General features: G+C 39.1%; 1 protein-coding gene across 1 annotated transcript; it reads left to right on the forward strand.

Annotated features, from left to right (window-relative positions):
- Positions 1-8,525: 8,525 nt before the first annotated feature.
- On the forward strand, positions 8,526-20,472 carry LOC122128314 (checkpoint protein HUS1-like). Its single transcript, XM_042702550.1, has 8 exons — positions 8,526-8,577; positions 9,968-10,095; positions 10,173-10,349; positions 14,946-15,053; positions 16,056-16,130; positions 17,385-17,484; positions 18,451-18,570; positions 20,390-20,472. The coding sequence occupies exons 1-8, from the start codon at positions 8,526-8,528 to the stop codon at positions 20,470-20,472; spliced, it is 843 nt and encodes a 280-aa protein (XP_042558484.1).
- The last annotated feature ends 339 nt before the right edge of the window (positions 20,473-20,811 follow it).

Here is a 20,811-nt window from a genome sequence, read left to right on the forward strand (position 1 = left end):
GACTCCACATTGAGCTCCCCTATGACCCAGCAATCCCAGTTTGGGACATTTACCCAAATGATCACAAACAAGACCATACGAAAGCTACCAGCACAACTATGTTTATTGCAGCATTATTTACCATAGCTAAGATATGGAACCAACGTAGATTCCACTCAGTAGATGAATGGATCAAGAAAATGTGGTATATATACACAATGGAATTCGATGCCTCCATCAGAAAGAATCGCCCCATTTGTTAGGAAATGGAAAGACTTGGAAAAAATTATATAAAGAGAAGTAAGCCAGGCCCAAAGAAACATAGGTCCCATGGTTTCCCTTATTTGCAATAACTAGTATATGTCTGAGACAAGCATTCCTCTTATTTATGGTTTAAGTCTAATTGGGATGACAGGCAAGTGCCACTATGACCAGCTTTTTCTTTGCAGATAGAATCTCTCGAACTTTGCTCTGGCTGGCCTGGTGTCTTGAGCCTCTCAAAAGAATGAGTTGTGGGGCTTGAACTCTCAGCCTGGATGCTGTCCCTGAGCTCTTCAGTTCAAGGCGAGTGCTCTACCACTTGAGCCACAGCACCACTTCTGGTTTGCTGGTGGTTAATTGGAGATAAGAGTGTCATGGACTTTCCTTCCTGGGCTGGCTTTGAACCTCAATCCTCAGATCTTAGCCTCCTGAGTAGCTAAGATTAAAGGCATGAGCCACCAGTGCCTGACTCATACATCTTTTAATATGTTACATTTTCATTTGCAGTTATTATTCAATTTGTCCTCAATCTTTTATGTTGACTCATGGGTTTTTGATAAATGCAAAATTTTATTTGAAAATGTTTGGAGATATTTCTATGTATCTTTCTGTTTCTTTCCTTTTTTTTTTTTTGCCGGTCATTAGGCTTGACCTCTGGGCCTGGGCGCTGTCCCTCAGCAATTCAGCTCAAGGCTAGTGCCCTACTACTTGAGCCACAGGGCACTTACGTCTTTTTCTGCTTATGTGTTGCTGAGGAATCGAACCCAGGGCCTCATGCTTGCAAGGCAAGCAATCTACCACTGAGCCACCTTCACAGCCCCCGTTTTCATTTCTTTATTGTCTTTGTTGTGCTGATACTAGGGCCTGAACTCAGGCCTAGGAACTGTTCCTTAGCTTTTTCTGGTAATGGCTGGTGTTCTACCACTTCAACTATATCTCTACTTCTAACTTTTTGGCTGTTGGCTGCATTGAAGAATCTCATGGACTTTTTTTCATCTAACCATGATTCTCAGATCTCAGTCTCTTGAGTAGGTAGGATTATAGGCATGACCACTGGCACATGACTCTTTCTGCTTTAATTATATTATGATTGAAAACATATAATAAGTTATTTCTATTCCTTAAATGACTTATCTTTAAGGCCCAAATTACAGTCTGTCTTTCTTCATTGATGCTGTGTTCACCTACATGGATTGCTTCCTGTGCAGTTATTAGGTGGGATTGTGTGTAAATATTAACCAAATCACTTGGTGGTATTGCTGTTTGGTCTCTTTTAGCCTTGCTGAATAGATGTCCACTTAAGATTATGAGATTATTGAGAGATCATTTCTGATGTTGAAGACATAATTGCTGCAGTTAATATTTTAATTTTTCTGTGTTATTTAAATACAAGGACTTGCTGTATAGCCTGGACTGTCTTAGAACTCACTATGTGTCTACCTAATCAGTAGGGTAGCCTAGAACTCACAATCTGTCTCACCCTTCTTAGTGCTGGTACCACCATGCACAGTTGGGTTTATCAGTCCTGATTTTCTACCAGTTATTGCTTCACAATTTTACTCTTAGGTTCTTCATGTACTCTTATTAAAGTTGCCATCCCCACAGGTGATTGCGTTTTTATCATTTTAGTATTCCTCATTATATGGATGGTGATGGTGATGATGATAGTGATAATGATGATGAGTTAGTATTGGTACTGGTGTTTGAACCCCTGGGCCTCATGCTCTACCTTAGCTTTTTCACTCACAATTGTGTTCTACCACTGGAGCCACAACCCAAGTTCTACCCTTTTTATGATTAATTGGAGATAGCATTCATGTAGATTTTGTGTTCCTAGGCTTGTTTGGAACTGGAATAATCAGTTCTCTGCCTCTTGAACAGCTAAAATTATAGTTATGTGCTTGGGGCTCCTAGATTCTTCTTTTAGACATGGTCTAAGTAGCCCAAGTGGGTATTGAATTCATTATGTAATCCTTGTTGGGTTTTAATGCATGATGCAGCCCAACTAGCCTTAAACACATGACCCTCCTGGCCTTAGCTTCTAATAAGCTAACAATATTGTGTACAATAACTCTGGCTTCCAGCATTCATTTATTTGGATTGTTTGTGATATAACTTTTCCATCTTCTATTTTTGGCTTATCTAAACCTTATACTTAAATCACTTTAAGTTTTTTAAACTTAATATTAACTTTGAAAAACCACTTACATATATTACAATCTTCAATATCTTGGTTTTATAAGTGCCCCATGTTATTGCTGTCTTCCCCTTCACTTTTGTTTCTCTATTCAGTCTTTTGTCCTCTCTCTCTTCTCTCTCTCTCTCCTCTCTCTGTCTCTGTCTCTGTCTGTCTGTCTGTCTGTCTGTCTGTCTGTCTGTCTGTCTCTCTCTCTCTCTGTATGCAGACACTGGGGCTTTGTTTAACTCAGGAACTAAGAGCTGTTTCTGAGTTTTTGCTCAAATTTAGAACTCCACTATTTGGAGTAAAGTTCTACTTCCACCATTTTTTCATGGTTAATTGTACATAAGAATCATGTTCTTCAATAAAAGACCCCAAATAGCAAAAAAAATCCTTAACAGAAAGAACAGAGCTGGAGGAATATCAATACCAAATTTTCAAACTCATAGTAATCAAAATAGCTTGGTACTGACACAAGAAGAGACTTCAGGACCAATGGAATAGAATTGAAAACTCAGAAATGACCTCTACCAACTAATCTTCAATAAGGGAACTAAAAAATAGAATGGAAGAAAGACAGCCTCTTCAGTAAATGGCGCTGGCAAAATTGGTTAATCACCTATAGAAAACTAAACTTAGAGCCAGGCGCCAGTGGCTTATGACTGTAATCCTAGCTACTCAAGAGGCTGAGATCTGAGGATTGCGGTTCAAAGCCAGACCGGGAAGGAAAGTCCATGACACTCTTATCTCCAATTAACCACCAGAAAACCAGAAGTGGTACTGTGGCTCAAGCAGTAGAGCACTCACCTTGAGCTAAAGAGCGCAGGGACAGCACCCAAGCCCAGAGTTCAAGCCTCACGACCAACCAAAAAAGAAAAAAAGAAAAAAGAAAACTAAACTTAGATCCTTATGTATCACCATGCACCAGAATCAACTCCAAATGGATCAAAGACCTTGAACTCAAAGCAGACACCCTGAAAATATTACAGGATGCAATAGGAAAAACCCTAACTCTCCTTGGCACAGGCCTAAATTTTCTTAATAGAGACCCAGAAACACAACAAATCAAAGAAAGGTTGGACAAATGGGATTGCATGAAGCTCCATAGCTTCTGCCTGGCAAAGGACCTAACTAGCAACATCAATAGAAAGCCCATGGACTGGGAGATCTTCACTAGCCATACAGTGGACAAGGGTCTCATATATAAAATATACCTGCAACTCAAAAAATTAAATCCCCCAACAACAAATCCTCAAAGAAACAACTTCCCAATAAATAAGTGGGCTAAACACTTAAAGAGAAACTTCTCTGAAGAGGAAAGAAGGATGGTCAATAGACACATGAAGAAATGCTCAAATTCTCTAGCCAAAAAAGAAATGCAAATCAAAACAACATTGAGATACCACCTCACCCCAGTTAGAATGGCTTTAATCAAGAACTCTAATAACAACAAATGCTGAAGGGTATGTGGACAGAAGGGAACCCTACTGCATTGTTGGTGGGAGTGTAAACTTGTTCAACCACTTTTGAAAGCAGTATGGAGGTTCCTCAAAAGACTCCACATTGAGCTCCCCTATGACCCAGCAATCCCAGTTTGGGGCATTTACCCAAATGATCACAAACAAGACAATACTAAAGTTACCAACACAACTATGTTTATTGCAGCATTATTTACCATAGCTAAGATATGGAACCAACGTAGATTCCTCTCAGTAGATGAATGGATCAAGAAAATGTGGTATGTGTGTGTATGTGTATGTGTGTGTGTGTGTGTGTGTGTGTGTGTGTGTGTGTGTGTGTGTGTGTGTGTGTGTATTCAATGGAATTCTATGTCTCCATCAGAAAGAACGACATCTCCTCATTTGTTAGGAAATGGGCAGACTTGGAAAAAATTATATTAAGTGAAGTAAGCCAGGCCCACAGAAATATAGGTCCTATGGTTTCCCTTATTTTCAATAACAGTATATGTCTGGGACAAGCAGAAAAGATCAGATAATATGATGTTAAGCAAAATGAAACCCAAGATAGGGACACAAGTGGTTATTTTCTTTCTTGCTATTGTTTCTTATGCATTTATAAAGTATCATGTGATTTTTTTGCTGCTTCGTATGTCTCTCTCCCATGGTATAACCCCTGTTTTCACTGTATTTGATGTTGGTATAATTTGTGGAGAGGAAGGGAAAAAACAAAATGTTTAAATAGGGATACAGGTTGACCCATTGTAACAATGAGATGTACAGGACACTATGTTGAAAAACAAACTTTACAATCTAGGTGGGGGGGAAGGGGGCAGGGGGATTGCAGTTGAGGTGGGAGGGAAGGGAAAGTAGGGGAAAAACAAAGGAGGAGGCAACAATGCTTGATAAGAAATGTACTCATTACCTTGCTCATGTAACTGTAACCACTCTGTAGAGTATTTTCACAATAAAAACTTATTTTTTAATAAGAGTCATGTTCTTGCTTTCATGGGCTGGCTTTGAACCATGATGCTCAGATTTCATCCTCCTGTATAGCTAAGATTTCAGGCATAAGCCACCTGTGTCCAGCTTTGTCCTTTCTTTTTTTCAGAATATTTCACTAATTTATTATAGTATTTCCTTTACCTGTCTGCTCTTTTCTTTCATGTGTCTTAAAATTTGGTTGGTTTTTAAATACTGGAAAATAGATAACTATATAAACACATATATACATACAGCCATTCAACCATTTCTTTACCTCTTTTATGAATTGAACATTTCCAAAGGTTTACTAAACAGTTACTCCCATGAAATAAAAGCTCTCCTCCTATAAGGAAATAGTTTCATACTGGAGAGAAGAGCAGAATTGTTAGTAGACTAAGATTGCTGCACTGGTCAAACATACCCAAAGTTGATGATTGTCTCAGTCCGGAAATGTACTTTTATGGCAAAGGACTTGAGGTTTAAATGAAAGATAATGTTAGGGAACCAGGATGTTTATTTTAATCCAAGCGATGAGCTAAAAAGGGCTATAGCAACTGTGTTTCTGTTTATGGTAGATAGGTTGACTTCTGCGTCAGAATCACATGGATATATGGAGAAAGAAGATGAAGACTAAAGATGTGCTATAAGCCACTCATGACAACTCCCTAGAGGTCATAATTACCTATTCAATTATATAAAATTTCAATGAAATTAATGTCTATGATCCTCGATACTCAGGAGGATGTGATCAGAGGATCAAGGTTCAAAGCAAGACTCATCAGGAAAGTCTGAGGCTCTTATCAACAAAAAGATACCAATCCAGAAGTGGAATTACAGCTCACATGATAGATTGCTAGCCTTCAGCACAAAAAAAGCTCAGAGACAGCCTCAGGCCTTGAGTTTAAGCTCCAGAACACTCCCCCCAAAACCTCAAGCACATTTATCTCCATTACTAGACACCCCTATGGTACTCTAGCTACTAATATCAATTCAAAATGGAAAAAAGAACTTAAATGTAAGACCCAAAACCTCAAAACTACTACAGGAAGGAGTGGGAAGGACCATTCTAAATAGAATTTCAGGGGCTCCAAAATTAAGATAGAGAATTTTTAAATGAAATTACATTAAGGAAAAAAGCTTTGGCACAGTGGGAGGCCGAGTTATTAAAAAGGCACCTAACACAATTGGATAAGATCTTTGCCAATTCTTTGACTAGGGCCTAATATCTAGAATATCCAAGGAGCTCAGGAAACTAAGCTCTCAAGGTCTCAATAACCCAGAACTAAATAGAAAGTTCTGATAAGAAGTAAAAATGGGAAATCAACACATGAAAAAATGCTAACTATCTCAGGTAATGAAGGAAATGTAAATCAAAACAATGAGATTCCATCTAACTTTAGTAAGAATGACTATCATCAAGAACACGAGCAACACCAGATGTTTGCAGGAATGTCAGGAAACTGAACCATACTAAATGCTTTTGGGAATGTAAACATTTCAGTCATTATGGACATCATTTTGGAGATGCCTCAACAGCCTTAACATAGAACTACGCTATGATCCAGTGATGCCACTTTTGGACAATTATCCAAAACAATGTAAGTCACTATACAGTGTCAATACTTGCACACCCTTGTTCATTGTTGCAGTATTCACCATAGTCAGGTTATGGAAAACCTCCACATGCCTTGCAATAGAGCAACAAATCAAGAAAATAGTATATATAGATACAGATATATGTGTGTATTATATATATATACCCATATATATTATATATATTGCATATTAATATATAATGGAATTTTACCCATCCATCAGGAAGAATGATACTGTAACATTTGCAGAATATGAATGGACCTCAAAAATATTATGTTTAATGAAGTAATTCATGCTTTAAAAGACAAATGGTGCACATTTACTCTCATGTGGATGTTAGATCTAAATTAAAAATATTTAGGAAAACGCATTCACAGTCATAATGTATATATATACAAGTATAGTTACTAAAGCACAGTTGAGTATTTCAATAGGATAATTTCTTCAAATAATTTACTTACATTTAAACAAAATGTATATCGTGAAGTTGAAACATGTTGAACTAGGTGTGGGGAGGTTAAGGGAAGAGGTGGCAGAAAAATGGAGAAAGGAAGGCAGAAGTAAATACAGTCATAATATTTGATGCAAATATGTGAAAATGGATCCAGGAAACTTGAGTTGATAGGTAATGTTTGGAGAGACTGGGCAGAACAAAGAATGTGGTGACATTGGTCAAGATGCATTACATTCATAAACTGACATGTTGATTTGAAGACCTTTAAAATAACACAAATTAATATAATCAAGAAAAGATAATTACAAGATTTAAACATGTCATCAAAATTTTTAAAAAGGAAACCGATTTACCTTCTTTGTGTAGTCCTACATTATTTCACCAACCATCTTCACTGTTATTATTTACTCTTATCTTCATTCTATACATCAAGCTAAAATAAGATTCTTGACTTCTGCTTGCAAAAAATTTTGAGACTAATTCTTCGGTGTGGATTTAACTTCATAGTAGAGAACCTGCCTTGCATGCAGTCATCCTGAGGCTTTGATGTCCAACATACACACAGAAAAAATAAAGACAACAGAAGAAAAGAAGCAAAGAGGATAGAGGAATAAACAAGAGAGGAAAGAAGGAAGGAAGGAAGGAAGGAGGGAAAGTAGGGAAGAAGAGAGGGAGGGAGGGAGGGAGGGAAGGAAAGAGAAGGGAAGGGAAGAAAACATTATTTACATGAAAATAGCCCTTTTGTTCCAGAATTAGGGCTTAAATTCAGGGCTTGAGCACTAATCCTTAGCTTTCTCCACTCAAAGGTAGTGTAGCCTCAGCTCCAATTCTACCTTTTTGCTGGTTAAGTGGAGAGATGATTTTATTGCCAAGGCTGGCTTTGAAGTGTGATCCTCAGCTCTTACCCTCTTGAGTAGGTAGTATTACTGGAGTGAGCCATCAATAACTGGATAGAAATATATAGTCTTTGGACAATCAAATTGGATATCATAGTTTGATTAAGCTGTCAATTAAAAAAATTCAGAACCGAATATTTATGCTAGCAAGAAGTATATCAGATCTAGTAATATTCATAAGGAATAGAAATTATCATTTAACATCAAGGTTCTGTATGCATGCCATTTTTAATAAGTATATGGTCCAAATTTACTAACATTTCCAAAAATTTTCAAAACTTTCAACAAGATGGTTCACTGTCTAGCAACCAACATAATCACTCAGGCAAGGTGTTCTCTTGCTCTGGATAGACATGTTCAAATGTTACTTTGTTTAATCGTCTATAAACTGTTGATGGTATTTGGAAGTCTTTAAGAACGTAGTTGAAATACTTACGAGATGTTTCTCAAAATGTGATTTCCCAGAATCAAGACACACATTCTGCTAAATATTCAAGAGGTGAAAACAAAAACAAAAACAAAAACCCAACAAAACCCATAAACTGTTCTCAATGAATAGAAGAGGAGCATGCTGGGAAGGCGCATGCGCAGCCTCACCACACATTTAGGCGGAAGTGGTCCTTTGTGATTGGTAACGTTTCCGGTGAGACGCGAAGAAGCCAACAATTGGTTGCCTGGGGTCGAAGCCACAGCACAGTGGAGCTTGCGCGGGTGCAGCCATGAGGTTCCGGGCTGAGATAGTGGACCAGGATTCTCTGGGTCACTTCAAGAGTGAGCAGGGAAAACTGCTAGAGCCAGGGGGACCGGAAGGAGGCAGAGTCTGGGCAGGGCTAGTGCTAGGGATAGGTGAGACCTGGTCAGGCACTGCTGGGAGGAAGGCCACTGCCTATAGCTTTCAGTTCCCAAGGAGGGTGGGAAGGAGGTAGAGGGAGAGCAGGGTTAGCCTTATGAATGGGTAGAGCCTGGTTGTAGATTGTGGGAATGAAGGACAATGCCCATGGAATTTTCTGGAACTCCATTCCTCTCCCGTGATTTCTTTCTCACTATGCCAGTAGACGTATTTACCTTTTGTAGTCAACACTTTGTGGGTAGAGCCCATTCTTCCCTTAGTCTAGCCTATGCTGAAACTTGTATGTTCAACCTCTCTTCCAGAGTTTTGCTGTGTATCCAGTGGCCCATTAAGTGGACTGTATGGTTGCCAGTTAAACGTTTCCTTGAGTCTCAGTTTCTTTAATGAGCATGGATAGCAGGTGCTAAATGCCTCCAAAGGTTGTTGAGACACTGGATAACCTTGAAGTTATTGAAGTATTTTCCAGGGAGATAATAAGCTGCACCTTGCTGAACACCAAGTCTGTTTTTTGTTTTTGTTTTTGTTTTTTCCCCATTATTGAGCTTGAACTAAGGGCCTGAGCGCCAACCCTGAGTTTCTTTGCTCAAGGCTTCTGAGCCACAGTGCCACTTCTAGTTTTTGATTGATTAACTGTCTCAAGGGGACTTTTCTGCCCCGACTGGCTCCAAACCACGATCTTCAGATCTCAGCCTCATGAGTAACTAGGATTACAGGCATGAAGCATTATTGGTGCTCAGCTAAGCCACCTATGCCAGCCTAAAATTTTATTGTAAAGGTGATGTACAGAGGGATTACAGTTACATGTGTCAGGTATTGAGCACACTCCTTTTTTGTGGGGGTTGTCCGGTCGTGGGGCCTGAACTCTGGCCTGAGAGCTGTCCCTCAGCTCTTCAGCTCAAGGCTAGCACTCTACCACTTGAGCCACAGCACCACTTCTGGCTTTTTTCTTTTTGCTTATGTGGTGCTGAGGAATCAAACCCAGGGCCTCTTGCATGCAAGGCAAGCACTCTACCACTGAGCCACCTTCCCAGCCCCAGCACACTCCTTTTTGAACAGTGTCACCCCTTCCCTCATTTTCTCGCAGTTTTTCCCTCCCTCCCCCATCCTTCCAAGTTGATAGGGCATTTCCAACATAGTATGTAGTGAGTATCACTGCTGAATTAGTTCACCTTTTATCCCACTGTTTCTGTGCTTCCCTTCCCCTCCCCAAATCAGATAAACTTACATACAAGACAAAATAAAAAGAAATAAAAAATGCTCCTTAGGATAGGGAATATGCAATTTATTAATTTCTTTTACTCTTTGTTACAGGAGTCATCCGTATGTTAGCTAAACTCGCCAAAGGCTGCATCCTCCACATCTGCCCGGATAAACTGAACTTCATTCTTTTGGGGAGTCAAGAAAGTGGAAGGGCAAGCTTGTGGTGTGAGCTTCTGAAGGTAAGCAGGAGCCTGAGCATCCCCATGCTCCACCTACTTCCCTTGAGTGTTCACATGTGCTTCTTTGCTTCCCATAGGAGAACTTTTTCAGCAAATTTCAAATGAAAGGTGTCTCTGCAGAATATAATGAGATATATTTACAACTACAATTGGAAAACCTAACTCCAGCCTTGAACAATTCCCATAGTACTGAAATCTTGAAGATCAAGTTCATTAATAAATACTCTGGGATCTTCAAGATCTGTATAAAGCTGGTGAGTATAAGGAGAAATGTTTTTGACATTTCTTACAAGGGTCTTGGTCTGGGAAAAATGTGGGTAGTTTGAGATTTACAAAGCTTGAGATTTATAATAATATTATTTAAAACTAATTTTTTAAAATTAAGAATGTGTCACATGAACATTTTCTTAGAGTTTGTTGTTCATTCTTCTTATTTTAAAATATGATCACAAATATTCACCTAGGATGCTGCCCATTCTAAATAGTAAAACTTTTAGCATCTCTGTTTCTTTTAATAGTAGAAAACAATTCCTGTCTCACTTCTGATGTTTCTTGCTCCTGCCTCATCTGCCATTATGCAATCACTCTTCAGTTGAATTTTTTCTTTATATGCCTCTGCCAGATGAGTTGAGGTCACATTTCTCCTGATGGGTACTCCCCTAGCCATGTGTGAGCTGAAGAGACATGCATGCACATACACACGCACGTGTACACACACGCATGTACACACACACAATGCACATTCAAACAGGCTATACACCCAGACTGAAGTTCGTATATCTTTCTACTTTTAGCATGTATGTTAACAAAATAACAGACTTGCTGTTCTTGCAATGATTTGATAATAATGTTTATGTGTATTGTAAAAGTTAACTAACAATGAATAATTCCTGAAACTATTTGAAAGCAATAGTGGAACTGTATCTTCTAAGCTAACATTTACAACTATATACTCTTCCATCAAAAAATAAAGTGCTAAAGTATCAGTGAAAAAAATATATTTTTATTGTGAAAATACCATACAGAAGGGTTACAATTACATGGGCAAGGTAATGAGTACATTTCTTATCAAGCATTCTTGCCTCTTCCTTTGTTTCCCCTTCCCATCCCTTCCCATTTCACCTCCCCCACCCCCTGCCAAAGTTGTAAAGTTCATTTTTCTACATAACATCTTGTACATCTCATTGTTGCAATGGGTCCACCTGTATTTCTATTTAAACAATTTGTTTTTTCCCTTCCCCTCCACAAATTATACCAACATTAAATACAGTGAAAATAGGGGTTATACCGTGGGGGAGGGACATACAAAGCAACAAAGAAATATCTTATAAATATGTTAGAAGCAATCACAAGAAAGAAAAAAACATTTGAATCCTTATCTTGGGGTTCATTTCACCTAACATCAACTTATCTGACCTCTCTGCTTATCTCAGACATACACTAGTTATTGCAAATAAGTGAAACCATGGGACCTATGTTTCTTTTTTTTTTTTTTTTGCTTATGTGGTGCTGGGGAATCGAACCCAGGGCCTCATGCATGCAAGGCAAGTGCTCTACCACTGAGCCACCTTCCCAGCCCCTGGACCTATGTTTCTTTATGCCTGGCTTACTTCACATAATATAATTTTTTCCAAGTCTTTCCATTTCCTAACAAATGGGGAAATGTCATTCTTTCTGATGGAGGAATAGAATTCCATTGTGTACATATACCACATTTTCTTGATCCATTCATCTACTGAGGGACATCTGGATTGGTTCCATATCTTAGCTATGGTAAATAATGCTGCAATAAACATAGTGGTGCTGGTAGCTTTAGTATGGTCTTGTTTGTGATCATTTGGGTAAATGCCCCAAAGTGGGATTGCTGGGTCATAGGGGAGCTCTATGTGGAGAAAAAAATGAAAAGAATTTATAAAAAGGACCAAAAGATCAGAAGAGACTAAAAACAAAAGCACACACACACACATATATACAGCTAAAATAAAAATTATGAGAGGGAAAAAAAGATTAATTGAAAACAATTTTTTAAAAATTTAGAAAGGTACAAAAAAGTTCTTTTATTTTTTTTTGGGGGGGGGGTGAAGAGAATGGGAAGATCCTGTATCTCCCCTGTGTCTGTAGCCAGTCTCTTGGAGTCTCTGGTCTGCTTGTGGTGTTTGGTTTTCCTGTGGCTTGATTGGTTTCTTAAGTCAGTTTGTTTGAGCAGGCAGAAAAATGCTCTGCATTACCCAGGATTTTGTGATCCTCATTCCAGGTTAGTTCAGTGGGAGGGAGATCTGCTTTGAGTATCACAAAAAAGGGAGATGGCTGTTTCCTCTAGTTTGGAGATGCTGTGATGAGGCTGGGTTCTGGGTAGAGTTGAGGCCTTTCAGCAAACAGTTGCTTTTCCCAGAGGGGCTAGCTCCTGAGTCACTCACAGAGCCCAGCCTGGAGCCAATCTCAGGGTTTATGTTTACTGAATTTCAATTGATTGTCTAGGCTGCGGTGGGGAGGGGCAGGCTCTGGCTCTGTTTACCCAGTGAAGAAAGTCACTCCTCCGGGGGTGGAGCTTTCCTGCCTGGGCTGGGTGACTTTTCCCTGGGTGGTGCTGAGCCTGGCATTTAGGTCAGGTTCCTGTGACCTGCTAAATGACTCTTTTGTTTTCTTCCAAGGCCTGAGTTGGAGCTAGCTGCTCAACCAGGCCTTTGTCAGTATCAAATATGGAGAGCTCTGGTGGTGGGGGAGGGGGCCTTCCCTCCTCTGCTCCCTAAGAAGGAGTGAGGATGTCAGGGTTCTACTCCCACCAGAGTCTTGGTTCCTGGGCCATCTCTGGTCTGCAATCTGCAAGATGAAGATATCTGCTCCTTGTCAGTTCTTGCTGGTGTTGAGTAAAATCTGCTCGCCCGCTGTGTCTGGCGTCTTTGTCTCAGACTATTTCTGTTATAGGTATGGAGGCTATGGCTTCTGCGGCTGCTGCTGCAGCCACCACAGCAGTGGCTACCCGCAAGTGCTCAGATCTGTCTCCTTGCCTGGATTTTCTCTCTCTGGCCAAACTCTCTGTACTGTGATGGCACACTTGGTGTGATTCTCTGGCCTAGGATTGTTCACCGGAACACTAAAACTGCTTTCTATGCAAGAGCTTGTTTAGCCTCCAGCTTCTCCTCCGCCATCTTCCTCCGAACTCCTCAGTGAAAAATATTTTTAAATGCCTTAAAGTATCTTGAGAGTAAGATGATCTAGGATCTTTGTAAGTGTATATTCTGAGTTATTAGATGTGGATATAAATTTTTAATGCTCATTCTAGAATTAATTTTTTAAAATCTGTATATAGTTAAATAATATTAACTCACTATTTATGTAAAAATATGTATGGATGTTAAATACATAAATGTATACTAATCCACAAAATCTGAGGATACAGAAGAAACAGATTAATACTTGTCCTGAGGAAGTTCATATTTATTAACATGATGATTAAAGCCTTCTGTGTATGGCCCAATCTAAAATAGAACCAAATGCAAAATGAACACCTTTTCAGTGTTTATGAGATCCATTTTCTCTCAATTCCCAAACTAACAAATTCTCAAACCCTCTCTTTAAGGCCTCTGTAACATTTATAATGGTTGCTTACATAGTCATTGTATTTAATTCGTAAGTATTTCATGTGGCCTTAAGATATTTGTGAAAAAGGACTCCTCATTACTTTTCCTAAATTCTTTTTATTTTTTTGGGTCCGGTCATGGGGCCTGAACTCTGGGCCTGGGCACTGTCCCTCAGCTCTTCAGCTCAAGGCTAGCGCTCTACTACTTGAGCCACAGTGCCACTTCTGGCTTTTTTCTTTTTGCTTATGTGGTGCTGAGGAATCGAACCCAGGGCCTCATGCATGCAAGGCAAGCGCTCTACCACTGAGCCACCTTCCCAGCCCCTTTCCTGAATTCTTTACATGAAGAAAGTTCTTAGAAAAAAATTTAATTTCTTAAGGAGAAGCAAGGTGGTAGAATCTTTTTTTTTGTTTTTTTTTGGTTGGTCATGGAACTTGAACTCTGGGCTTGGGCGCTGTCCCTCAGCTCTTCAGCTCAAGGCCAGTGCTCTACTGCTTGAGCCACAGTGCCACTTCCGGTTTTCTAGTGGTTTATTGGAGATAAGAGTCTCACGACTTTCCTGTTTGGGCTGGTTTTGAACCACGATCCTCAGATCTCAGCCTCCTGAATAGCTAGGATTACAGGCTCATGCCTGTAATCACCTGTAATCAGCACCTGGCTGGTGGTAGAATCTTTTGCTCTGGAAAGTACAATGTATGTTGGTCTGTGAGCCTAGAAACAAATCATAGAAACAAGTAAGCATAGTTTATCGTTTCAGTAGTTTAGAAACCATCATGCTAAAGATCAATTTCACAAACCTGGTCTCTGGGTTTTCTTCAGCATAGTATATTTGCTTTTCCATCTCACAGATTTGTATGCCATTCCCACGCTTAGCCAATCCCCATCTTCCCATAACTCTCTGCATCTCTAGTTCCTGTGTCATGTATTTGCATAGTTCATCCCTATTCTCATGCAGTAGCAGCTACCTCCTCCCTCAGCCTACTGTGTTTTATTCAAGGCTCTAATGAGTGTCTCACACAATTTCATCTGTTTATTACTATTTCCTTCATTCCACTGGGACGTCCAGGAGTTTTTTTTCCTTAGTCACTACATTTTTCAGCTCCTTTGGTCCCAGAGGGAAACAGGAAAACATCAATATGTGTTGGGTAGATTCTGAATAAATAAATTGAGAACATTACACTTAGACTTGGTATTTCAATGGTTTTGTCCTCAGTTCATTGGTTTTGGTTTTGTTACAATATTGACAATATCAAAATCTTTTCTTTGCAGTTATGTGAGTCAAACAGGAGTTGCATAATGACATATTACTTCCCCATAGAGGTTATTCCAACACATTTATGGAACAAACTGCAGGAACCCATGGTTCCAAACTTGGATGTAAGTGATACTTGCAGTCTTGTTGTTTAATGTCATTGAACAGAAGATATGAATCCTTTGTCTGTAGTCTTGCAGAATATTTTATTGAAAATAGTTTCTGATAATAAAATATTTATATTTAAAGGATACTCTAGAAAAATGGACTATTTGTCTTTTGTTATTTATGTGGATTATCTTTAAACACTGTTATATAGAATAGAAATTCCATGATCCTGACCCATACAAGATGAAATACCTTTCTCAATAAGCTAGGCCTAGGAAGCAATTTGGGATTCATTGGACTCTATGTCAGGAATGTCATTATGATGACCAATTTAGGGTTACATGTCTTGCTTAGGGAAAACAAGGCTACTGAAATAAATATCATGCTAAAAGGTCTTCTGGCTTTGCTCACAATTCGTTTAAGAGGAAATGAAAACTATGCAGTGAATAAAACATTTATTTGACTTTCAGTAGAAGAAGACATCTACATAGCCATTTCCCTTGCATGACTTAGAACTGAAATTCTCAGACCTGAGCCTTCTAGATATTTAGGATTAGCATTATGAGACATCAGTGGCTGGCTCAAAAGCCAGCATTTTATAAAGCAGTTTTAGTAATATATTCCCCAGGTTAATTGCAATAATTGCTCGCTGTATTTTTGAACTGAGTGTGAATAAAGGTTCTATCTATAAATCTTCTCAGAAGAAAACTTTCTGGTTAGTACTTGGAATCATTTCTCCTAGGTTTGTGTGTGTGCATCTCATCTGAAATGCTGTAGCCCATATTAAATCAAAAGAATGCCTTTGGTTTGGGATTGCATAGATCACCACAAAGACAAATTTTTAAATTATGCTTGATCATTAGTAAGCTGTTAAAATTACAAAAGTACTTTTCATATATTAAAAAGAACTTCATTCAAAAAATTGTAATCCAGAAATTTAGAATACAGATTTTACAATGTCATTTCTAGAATATATTAATACTTTTTAATACTGGTGATTTCTCATCTTTATATTATAGGTTAGCATTTACTTGCCCATCTTGAAGACTTTGAAGAATGTTGTAGAAAAAATGAAACATGTCAGCAATTACCTTGTATGTTATGAAGAAAAGGAAAGAGCATTGACTGAGGTCTAGCTTGCATGGGTTGTTTTTACGTGGAGGCAGCTTCTCCGTAGGTGAAGGTGTTTGTGCTATACCAAAGGTGTGGGGCTCAGCCCCAGGCCTGCTCTGAATAGCTCCCAGAGGATGCCAAAGATGCAGGGATAAAGAGAGGATACTTACTGGGGAGAAGTGAGGGAGACATGGTGGCTCAGTTTCCTCCCCAACTGTACTGTGCCCACTGGAACTGGGAGGGGAAAACACTGAAGCTGCTCCATCCAGAGAGCACCTGAGGTATTTCTGAACCTGGAAATATAATTTTCCAACACAAAAGTACACTTTTAAATAACTGACTTTGTGTTAAATATATAACTGTCACAGATAGTTTGGTGGTCTTCTAGAAATAATACTCTACATTTGTGTATAGAATGTTCAAAGATTTCAGAGTGTGTTGTTGGTACTATTATTGTGTTTACTTTTTTCCAGAGTACTTTTTGATATGATTCAGTCACAGTCCATTACTGATTTTTTTTTTTTTTTGTCGGTCGTGGGGCTTGAACTCTGGGCCTGGGCGCTGACCCTCAGTTCTTCAGCTCAAGGCGTGCACTCTACCGCTTGAGCCACAGCGCCACTTTCCATTACTGATATTTTTAAGAACTATTAGTAGGTGGTTTTATTGTAGATTTGGTAATGGACCAAGATAAATTTCTAACTTCGTAATTTCTTTATCCTGTATATACCCAATTATGAAGACACCCAGCCTCTTTTGGAGTCTCCTAACTGGCACTTTTGGAGAATCATTATTTCTTTGCCCCTTTTGTAACCATCCTTCCCTGAACTCCAAGTGTATCTGGCCTGCTCTCTGGGCACCCTTTCTTGGCTCTGTGCCTACAGCAGTGCCTCATGGTATAAGGGAGCTCTGATCACTCTGCCCATGCCTACAGAGCACTCATCTGTCTCACAGTCTCCAAGGAAGAAGCCTCCTACTCTTGTGGTTCACATTTTTCTGCTGAGTTTTGCACTGGGGACATTCTCTCTGCCTGTGTTGGATTTGAGAGATTTCTGAGTTGTGAGTTTCCATGTGTTATCTTCCCTTTCTTCTTGACACAGCTCTATCTTGGTGGCTTCTGAGGGTTGTAGGTCTGACAGGAGTACCTTTTCAATTGGCTTGAGGAGACTGATCCATATATTTTTCTATTTTGTGTTTCTTTTTTATTTTAAGACCCTTTTATAATACTTAATTTCTAGATTATTGAAGCAAACCAAAACGGAGAATTGAACCTGAAGATGGAAAATGAATTAGTAAGTGTTACCACTTATTTTCAAGATCTTGGAAATCCTCATTTAGGTAAGTGTTTCTTATGGTTTATTTTTATTTAATTATTACATTTTTGTCAGTCATGGTCTTGAATTCAGGGTCAGGGCACTGTCCCTAAGATTTCATATTCAGGGCTGGTTCTCTACTACTTTGAGTCACAGTACCTCTTCTGGTTTTCTGGTGGTTGGAGAAAAGAGTCTCACAGGGGCTTTTATGCCTGGGCTGGCTTTGAAGTTCAAAGATTGCAGCCTCCTGAAAGCTAGAAATACAGGCACGAGCCACCAGTGCCCAGCTCATTTTGATAGTTTTAATGAACAGAAAGTGAGACTTTATTCTGTTTCTTTCTTTCTTTATTTTTGTCGGTTGTAGAGCTTGAACTCTGGGCTTGGACGCTGTCCCTGTGCTCTTCAGCTCAAGACAAGCGCTCTACCACTTGAGCCACAGCGTCACTTCCGGTTTACTAGTGGTTTATTGGAGATGAGAGTCTCATGGACTTTCCTGCCTGGGCTGGCTTTGAACCACATTCCTGAGATCCCAGCCTCCTGTGTAGCTAGGATTACAGGTGTGAGCCACCGGTGCCCGGCAATTCTGTTTCTTTACCAGACGTTGAAAGGCTAATTTCTTTTTCTATTCTAGTTATGTATGAGAAGTCTTGTCTTAGCTATGTATATGTTAGCATATAAAGCCATAGGGATTACCAAGTACAATTTTCTTTGTTCTAGAGATGAAATTGAGGCCTTTTTCAAGTCTCAGTAGATGAATTTGAGGTCTATTTTAAGTGAAGATCCATTGGAAACACCACACAATTGTAATTACCTAGAATATAACAAATATGTATTTAATGACTGATGATATTTACAAACTCATTTACAACCCCAGGAACCAGGGTTATAAAGGCAAGAATGAGGTCAATTAGTTATTTAGATAAATGTGTATTGTCTCTCTGGGCTTCCTGTTATATAAAGAGAATTGCTTAAAATCACTTATATTACTCAGTTCCTGAAATTGCTTCTGAAGACAGACAACCAGAAGAGAAGGCTGAGATGCACATAAATGTCTATCAGCTACTCCATTTCCTTGGAGGAGTGCAAGATAATCCTACAAAGGCCACATTCAGTAAGTTTGCTTCACTGTATTCTTTTGTATATACCAGATAAGTTTCCAATAGTCAAATATTGCATTGAGACTTGTAAATGCAAAATAAGATGATTTGAGTACCACATCTTTCTTGAGCAGTCTTGTAAAGTTTTCTGGATTCAGAAGTGCTTAGACATGGCAACAGAGCACAAACTTGGGGTGCTTGATAAGTAATAGAGAGGCAGTAGCCACTACCCCTGGTTGTCAGGGAGCTGCCTCACTTCACTGTGGGGATTTAGCTGTGCCTTCAGAGACACTGTGAAGAGGAGAGCTAGACCATCCATGCTCCCCACGTTTGTCAGATTCTGCACACTCAGATTCAAAATTTTGCTTAGGTCTGAGATTTGCTTTTGTGGTCTTATTTATTTTTATTCACATCTGGCCTGAGCTCACTGCCTAAATCTCCTATTTGGATTCTGATTCATAAAGCTTGTAACTCAAGTCTGACTTGGTCACAAATCTGAGGTCATGCCCTGGCCTCTTCATCTACAGACTACCCTTGAGCAAAGCATCTTGTCAGGAGCTTTTCAAGGTGCTTTTAGTCTCTTTTTCCAAAGCCTATGCAACCAGAAGGAAACTGATCAGGTATTTTGGTGTCCTCTCTCTGTGGGGTGGCTCTGCAGCTAATTTTGTACTCATCAGTGAGCCAAGCTGAGGAGAATGGTATGAAATTGCACCTCAGTACTTTAGTACACCATGGAGTAAAAGGAGAATCTTGTTGGCTTTCCGAACTACCAGTATTTCTATAAGAGAGAGACAAAGAGAAAGACTTGGAAAAAAATATACGAAGGGAAGTAAGCCAGACCCAAAGAAACATAGGTCCCATGGTTTCTCTTATTTGTAATAACTAGTATACATCTAGGATATCCTTACCAGACAAGTAGAAAAGGTCAAAAGCTATTCACATATGACCATATAAGACAGTGCTAAGGAAAATGAACCCTAAGATAGAGACACAAGATGGTTTATCTTTGTTACTATTGTTTTTAAATGTATTTATAATGTACTATGTGTTCTCTTTTGTTTCTTTTGTATGTTCTTCCCTATTGATATAACCCCATTTTTCACTGTATTTAAATCTGGTACCCTCATCTTGTATATACATTTTTCTAATTTGGGGAAGGGAAGGGGAATAACAAAATACTGAAATAAGGATACAGGCTGACCCATTGTAACAATGAGATGTACAAAACATTACGTTAAAAACAAACTCTACAGTTTCGGGAAGGGAGGGAGGAAGTGGGGAGGTGGGGAAGGAAGGGATGGGAGGGGAAAAACAAAGGAAGGGGTAACAATGTTCAAAAGGAAATGTACTCATTACTTTACTCATGTAACTGTAACCCCTCTGTACAATATATTTACATATATATATATGTATATATATATATATATGTAATATAAAAGCATGGAAGGGAACAGAGAGGAGAGACCAGGGAAGGGCCATGATGTCAGGACTTGGGCAGTGTTAGATGGGCATGTGCCTGTATGCGAGGTCTCAGGTGCACTGCACTCTTCTCTTATACTTCCATCTTGCACTGGCAAAGAATAGATATGAGGAAATGCGTTTTTCCAGGGAGCTTGTTTTCTAGGTTTTCTATAGGGCTTTGGCTGCTTCAGTCCTTTTCTCACATTTTTTCCTCTGGTAGTTGGCAGTTCTCTGTTCATGTGAATTATTCAGTGACCACGCAAAATACTTATTACAGGATGGTTCCAGGGTGACAACTCTGTTCTGATGGGTGGGATTCATATATGTGTGTTACAATGGGTCTTTAAATTAGTGAATTTTTCTTCTCTGCAGATATGGTGAGGAACAGAATTTCTTATTTTGAATTCCTTTTTGAAATCTACTCTGTCAAGTATTTCATCCCAGCCTTGAACTAGCAGAATGTCACAAGGTTTGTGAGGGCAGCCATCTGTCCTGGAGGGAAAGGTGGTACCCTCTTCTGTTCCTCCTCCTTATCTGACCTCACAGCACCACAGAGCCCTGTACCCTGCTGCTTTTTCCTTTTCAGTGCTCTTACTAAAAGTGAAATTAATTAAACAGCTGGATAAACATGTAATGTTTAAGTTTACATATGTCTATAGGTTTTTTTGTGGTATTCTTTTAGAGCATGAAAAATAGCTAGATTTTTTTCTATCTTATTTCCTTTTGTTCTAGTTGCAATGTGAATTGTATCACTTTGCTGGAGCCTACTTTTTCATATATTCTGTGTGTGGAAA

The sequence above is a fragment of the Dipodomys spectabilis genome, unplaced genomic scaffold, assembly GCF_019054845.1.
Source record: "Dipodomys spectabilis isolate Male_0828 unplaced genomic scaffold, ASM1905484v1 ptg000328l, whole genome shotgun sequence".
NCBI classification, from domain to species: domain Eukaryota; kingdom Metazoa; phylum Chordata; class Mammalia; order Rodentia; family Heteromyidae; genus Dipodomys; species Dipodomys spectabilis.

Bases quoted from the DNA above. Each gene is read 5' to 3' on its own strand.
- LOC122128314 (XM_042702550.1), top strand. From the start codon at position 8,526: ATGAGGTTCCGGGCTGAGATAGTGGACCAGGATTCTCTGGGTCACTTC. The intron at 10,096-10,172 runs GTAAGCAGGAGC...TGCTTCCCATAG, and splicing joins TGTGGTGTGAGCTTCTGAAG to GAGAACTTTTTCAGCAAATT. The intron at 17,485-18,450 runs GTAAGTGTTTCT...TATATTACTCAG, and splicing joins TCTTGGAAATCCTCATTTAG to TTCCTGAAATTGCTTCTGAA.